The sequence below is a fragment of the Notothenia coriiceps genome, unplaced genomic scaffold, assembly GCF_000735185.1.
Source record: "Notothenia coriiceps isolate Sejong01 unplaced genomic scaffold, NC01 NC01_scaffold00024667, whole genome shotgun sequence".
In the NCBI taxonomy this organism is placed as follows: domain Eukaryota; kingdom Metazoa; phylum Chordata; class Actinopteri; order Perciformes; family Nototheniidae; genus Notothenia; species Notothenia coriiceps.
In genome coordinates this window covers 8,616,637-8,623,071 of record NW_011357368.1, presented here as the reverse complement: position 1 = coordinate 8,623,071, position 6,435 = coordinate 8,616,637, and the positions used below count along the sequence as shown (strand labels likewise).

The 6,435-nt window shown below is 44.9% G+C and overlaps 2 protein-coding genes across 3 annotated transcripts in view; both read right to left on the bottom strand.

Annotated features, from left to right (window-relative positions):
- LOC104955348 (ral guanine nucleotide dissociation stimulator-like) overlaps positions 1-6,435 on the bottom strand; it is a 111,084-nt gene that overhangs the window by 29,628 nt on the left and 75,021 nt on the right.
- The window catches only part of lipeb (lipase, hormone-sensitive b), a 98,439-nt gene that overhangs the window by 38,953 nt on the left and 53,051 nt on the right, over positions 1-6,435 (bottom strand). For both annotated transcript variants that reach the window (XM_010782668.1, XM_010782669.1), the window contains 3 exons: positions 3,806-3,951; positions 2,999-3,184; positions 1,367-1,516 (listed from right to left, as the gene is read on the bottom strand). In XM_010782668.1, coding sequence (XP_010780970.1) covers positions 1,367-1,516; positions 2,999-3,184; positions 3,806-3,951 — 482 coding nt within the window. The remainder of the gene's footprint in view (positions 1-1,366; positions 1,517-2,998; positions 3,185-3,805; positions 3,952-6,435) is intronic.

The window sequence follows — 6,435 nt, the reverse complement described above, 5'->3', positions numbered from 1 at the left end:
GAGGGCTACAAGAAACGAAGTGAGTAGCCTACAAGATTGAAGCTGGTCAGATAACGAACGAGTAAATGAAAACAGAATGAGGCGGAGAAGTGTGTGTGTGTGTGTGTGTGTGTGTGTGTGTGTGTGTGTGTGTGTGTGTGTGTGTGTGTGTGTGTGTGTGTGTGTGTGTGTGTGTGTGTGTGTGTGTGTGAGAGAGAGAGAGAGAGAGAGTGATTAAAATAGCCCAATTGCTTTTACAATAAATAAACATTGAATGTGTTTAATTGAATAGGAAAGGAGTTTAACGTTAGTGGCAGGTTGTGTGTGAGAGAGAATAAATAAGAAAAAAAATCTATTCTTTTTCACAACTTCCCATAATTTCACCTCATAAAATCACATAAACACCCCGCATGTTTAATCGCATAATCAAGGATCTTTGCCCGCGTTTTTCTGGAGGGTCTAATTAATAAAGTGTTTACAACCTCATTCAAAATCCTTCATAAAGGACGTCTTATTGTAAAGTGGTACCGATTGTTTAAGACAACTTATAAGTGTGTTTGTGTGATCTTTAAAGTAGATCTAGAGGGGAGAGTGTGTGTGTGCACCTTCTGTGGCTTAGCATCTCCATTTATAAAACTATATTCCTGCGTTTTCAGCCATTATTTACAAATGAATTAGCTTAACAGCTCATTAAATGTCACAATGTTGACAGGAGGAGAATCAGCCTGCTAACTCCTCGGCTCCCCTGCTGTCAACTAGCGCCCGTCTCAACACTTTAATTAGATGGGGTTCAATTTCAATTAGTTGGAGAAAACAGAGCGAGACAGTGAAGCGATGAAGGGATGAGAAAGTGAACTGGAGGAGCACTGTGGAAATGCCGGGTGTTTCAAATGATAGAGGTGAAGTGGTGTCAGCATCTGTATCTGTGGGTGCCAAATCACACATGTACCACTGTTCCCTGCATTACTGTTGTGTTATAAACATCATCATAGGTCAGATGTGAGTCAAACTACAGCAACATATAATTATGTGAAACATCTTTTGTATTCAGTTTTCCTTGAAAAATGAAACTAATCATATTGCTTTTTAGGTAAGACTTCCATACTCAATACAGTGGACAATCCCCACAGGAGCAATTTGGGGTGAAGTGTCTCAGGGACACAACGACATGCTGACTGCAGTGGGGTTTGAACCTGTGACCCCCTTATCCCAACACCAAGGCTCTATCCACTGCGCCACACTTTCCCTTTTCTTTATTCTTGTCATCTGTGTGTGAACTCTTAACTCTCTTATCCCGTTTTCAATCTTGTTCGTGCCGCTCTAACACCTATGTTTCCCCTACACGGATCGATGAAGGTTTAGAGAGAGTTGCAGAGCAGCATCTCACCTCGTGGGATTTGGAGGTCTGGGCCACAAATCCTCCTCCGTGGAAGTGGATCAGGATGCTGGAAGACGGGGGGAGGCGCTTGGTCTTCCCCAGCGACAGAGAGATGGCGCCCCCCTCAGAACGGGCGAGAGACAGCAGAGCCTCGCTGTCCTGGAGAGAGAGGTGAGGAAGGAATCAACAAAAGGAGAGAAATAAATCACTAAAAAGAATAAAGAACTTCACATGACCGTGGCCTCACTGATAACCGTCCACATTATGTGTGTATTGTATACTGGAAACAAAGCCTTGTTTTCATTGGTAACAAAAAGCATTGCTGGTGTGAGCAACAGGGCTCCTTGGAGAGGAGGACTAACTGCTGTGCTGCAGCAGCTTTCTGCCAGCCTCTCCTGTGCCTGCATGAACGCACACTAATTCCCATTCATTAACGGAAACAAGGAGGCAAAGGAAATGTGGCAGGGAGCGAGGGAGGGTTTCCATCGATGCACACTTGTAATTTGAAACTTTAAAAAAGGAAACTTTTTTGTTGTTGTGGTTTGATCAATGCTGGGAATAGAGAGGCGAAGTCCCGCCCTTCTACTTCCGACCCATGGGACCTTATTTTGGAAAAAGCATGTATTGAAGTCAACCCGTTTGAATTGTGCCACAAATTACACATATGATGTTTGTCAATCTTAAAAAATAATTTCCATGTCAAAAAAGTCACAGTTTGTCTTAAAACTGTTGAAATATAAGACTATTAAAAATACGCAACTAGAAAGACTACAAATCCCAGAGTCGCGTAAGTGCTGTCATAACTGATGTATTCTCCGGAACCGACTAAACTCCCTTGTGTGTACGTACAGCTCTCAACGTGCCCAGACTTGGAGTGATTTTCACCTCTTTTAATACTTTCCCTCTCATTCTGAAAGAAAGAAGTGAAATGTTCCAACGTGACGGCAGTCTTGGTGTGTGGTGCGAGATGGGAGATGTAGTTCATTGAGCGGTTTTGACTTGCAAAATTATCTTTTAAATTGACAAACATCATGTGTGTAATTCGTGGCACAATTCAAACGGGATCAAAAGATAATCTTTCTCTCTCCGTTGACTTCAATACATACTTTTTCCGAAATAAGGTCCCATTGAGCCCCCCCGGAAAGGGAGGGACTTCGCCTTTCTCTAGAGTGTTGATAGCATATATAGTTACAACAAAATGAGTGCAAGCTTTGAGGGAGAGAGGGAGTCTCCTGAGAGAATAAATAAGGGAGGGAAAGAAGTGAGTGTGAATCCTGTGACAGAAAAATATATAGAGAGAGAGATAATGAAGGGGATTAAGTTCATGAGGATGAGTCAGGCTGTCGTTTACTCCTGGGCGGAGAAATAAATACCAGATATGCTTTTACATATCGTTAGAATATTTCTATTTGCATGACTGGTAAATGCAAAGTGGTTTAAAAAGAGCCAGTGGAGGAAAACTGTCACAAACTAGGTCATGCAACAAATACCTAACACTAAGACAGCCAACCAGGAAGTAGTTTAAGTGCACAGCAAAGACTGAGATAGTCTGGTTTTGCATAAGATGTGACAATATGAAGTTCTTTTTATTGCTTTTTCAACTCTGCCACTAAAGTGTGAGTGGAATAATGAATGACTTACCTGTCCTTCACGCAAGTCATAGGAGATGAGCCTCATCTGAATTGGAGCGCTGCCGATGTGCGCCGACGGAGGAGCTATGGTTACAGAGGCTCCTTGGTTGGCCGCCAGAGGGAGGTCAAAGGGCACGGGGGGCACAGAGAGAGCCCGGTTCACCTTAACTTGAGTGGATGTCATACTGGCAAGTCTCTGGAGGAAGAGAGAAGATGAAGAAGAAGAAAAAATAAGAAAGATATCCGTGTTAAAATAGAGACAGAAAGAGTGGAGTGCAAGTTACAGAGCGAGTGGGGTCAATGGAGAGACAGAATAACTGCATGAATAAATCATGAACCCAATTGAATAAATTGAATTCCACTCTGTTATTACTAACAGCCTATAGGCCAAATGCATAACGATGGAAGGGTACTACTACTGGAGGAAAGTAAAATATTCCTGAGAGAGTTTTTAAATTAAAAACAGGGCAATGCGCTTTTCTGTGTGCATGAGTTAGGGACAACATGGGTAGATTACAGATGGAGAGAGTGTGTGTGTGGGTGTGTGTGTCTTAGCATTACTATCCTTGTGGGGACCTAAATCTGTTTACACAGTCACGTGTGGGGACTCGCATCCCTTATGGGGACATATTGGAGGGAATCATTCATTTTAGGGTGAAGACTTGGTTAGGGTTAGTCATGTGTTGGTTATGGTTAAGGTTAGGACAAGTCTCCAGGAAATGCATGTAAGTCAATGTAATGTCCCCTGAAGCGTGTGCGCGCGTGCGTGCGTGCGTGCGTGCGTGCGTGTGTAAAGAAGCATTATCAGTCCACTCACCGACAGGACTTCGGTCTCAGTAATGTTCCAGAAGCTCTTCCAGAAATGGACGTCCAGGTTCTGGGTGATGCGCTCAAACTCCGCCCCTCTCAGCTCTGGGTCGATGGCGTACTTCCCTGAGGTGAATAAAGAGCTGGCTGCTACACCTGGGGACGGGAGGAAGAGGACGCACAATGAGGAGGGGATAACAATAACAGAAAGGAGACGGGGTAATGCAAGAGAAGAAAGGGGTTTAGAGTTCAAAGTCAATGGAAATAAAAGAAGGATGTGGATGGAAGTGTTTGCAGGCAAAAGCGCAGAATAATTCATGAGGATGAAATGGAACCAGGAGAAAGTAAGGCAGGAAAGAAGGAACATTAAAGGTGGCTGGTGAAAGCACATCAAACAACTTCACAAAACTAACTTGCTGAGAATGCAGAAGAAAGATGAGAACTGGGGTCAAACTCAAAGTACATTTGCTTTGGGGTACGCACAGCCATATAATGTTACTGCCACACGGAAGTCTACCGTGCTGCTGCTAATTTTAAAACAGAAGATGATATGGCATGGCACTAAAGGAAAGGAGAAGCACTTTCAAACTGTGCCACTCTTTAATTAAACTACACACACAGGACAGCTACTGCAGAGTAGGAGCTCTAGGATAGAAACAACTTATTCACATAGTCTTTGTTACTGCAGAGGACTATCATGAAGGGCAATTACTGCCTGCCTCCACTGCTGCGGCTGCGCACAAAAACACAAGAGGACATCAGAGTCCTTTTTGAGATGCTTAAATATGTTACGGTGTGTTTGCAGTTAAAATATCTGTATGTATTCTATCTCTGGTACCATAACTTTGTGCACGTTCAAAACATTGCTGAGAATATAGAAAAAAGCACCTCCAGTTCGGCGTCGAAGACTCAAGAGGATGAAAGGCCTCTACAAATCCAATCACACAACATCAAAAAGGAAACACCGGTCAGGGGCCATGAGCAATGTTGCGAAGAAGGCGTGCGGGACGAGTACGATGGAGGCAATGATGAATACAGGTGATCTGGGTGTATGGGAGGGGGCCCTGCAGACGGCTTGATGCCTGACCTATTCTGGACTCGATGCGCGTTTGTAGTTTATCTCCAAAGGCCACGGGAGGCGCCGATAGCCGGATGCGTCTGGGACACGGGACCGGATGGCCTGGGCTGAACTGGAGTACGGATAAAAACAGAGACAGATTATTAATTGACTTATTACATAATCTATTTAAGATGTACGTCTTACACTAAAAACTGCCTTTCATTTGAGCAGAGTACGACGCCGGATATCAGAAGAGCTGTTCAGACATAATTAAATTGATGCCGAGGAGCGTTTCATCACTTTTTTTCCACTTCGTCTTTTTTGCCTTGGAGGGCTTAGCCTCCTGTCTTTTAGGCATCAACAGAGACTCTTGTGAAGAAGAGCCTTCCCTCTGGTCCATCTTAAATGATGTCACTCACTTTTAGTTTAACTGCACGGTTTAGGCAGCGATGAGGTCATTTTTGTTGATCTGGCAAATCTTTCCTGGCTTTCACGAATTACAGCTCTGGACAGCTCTCTGATCTGCGGTCAATCGCTTTAGTCTGGGCTACCATGCAGGCCCCTTGGAATTTTCTTTTAAATAGACACACATCCACAGCGTTGTGTTTCTTTTTCCAAACAGAATGTATCCTTTTTGATTGACAGGCAAATGGCCAGGACTGGGAGCCCTTGTTACTCTCCAGTGATTATTTAAAAAAAATTGCGTAGTACATAACCTAACAAAGGGGCCGAGTAACATAAGAGCGTATATTTGTCAGAGCTGTAAGCGTGTGCATTCAGGTGATTGTCTGTAGGTGGTAAGCCAGAATTGGTGGAGATGGAAGTGGCTTTTTCATGACGGTTTTGACTTCTTATTGTTGCTCAACTCCTTTTGTATTGTAGTCTTCATAATATATATCCTTCTAATAAAAGTGAATTACCTGCAGGTTCCCTACTTTGTGAACATTGAAGTCTTCCGCCTCTGTCTTCGAGTGTCCTACTTTTCTTTCACATAAAAGCCAATTCTAGTTCATCAAGCCCTGAGCGCACTGCTGCTTCTAAGCCTCTCTCGCATTCGTCACTCCTGCCGAGCTTCCCCTGCCACATGCGCTTTTCGGTCACCCTGGAAGCCGAGGCATCGGGCCTCATAGAAGCAGCACCCGTTGTGCAATGCGATCGCTGTATTCGCGGATAAAGGTCTCACTGAGGCCGCCTCTCATCCTTGAAAAAGAAAGAGGTGTCCAATGGGCGTGTTGTCGCAGCAGTGCGCTGGAGGCGCAGGTAGAGCAGGGCGCAGGTCGGGGCGAGTGCAGGAGCGGTGTGGCAGTGCGCGTCGTCCTATCTTCCCCGCGGGTTGTGTGCTCAGCTCGAAAAGAGATGCCGCGGCCGTGTGTGAGTGGTATGCGGCCCTTTCTGGGATGATGGTGTGGAGGAAGGCTTTGAGCAGCGCACAAGCTACACAAATGAGGAAGATTGAAACGGATTAAGAATGGAGGAAATAGGCTTAGTTTTCGGTTTCCCGTCACACACGAAGGCAGAGGAAAGCTGAGGGGTGTGCGAGCGCGCGGCGTGGGTGGCAACCGAGCGCGGGCGAGGCGAGA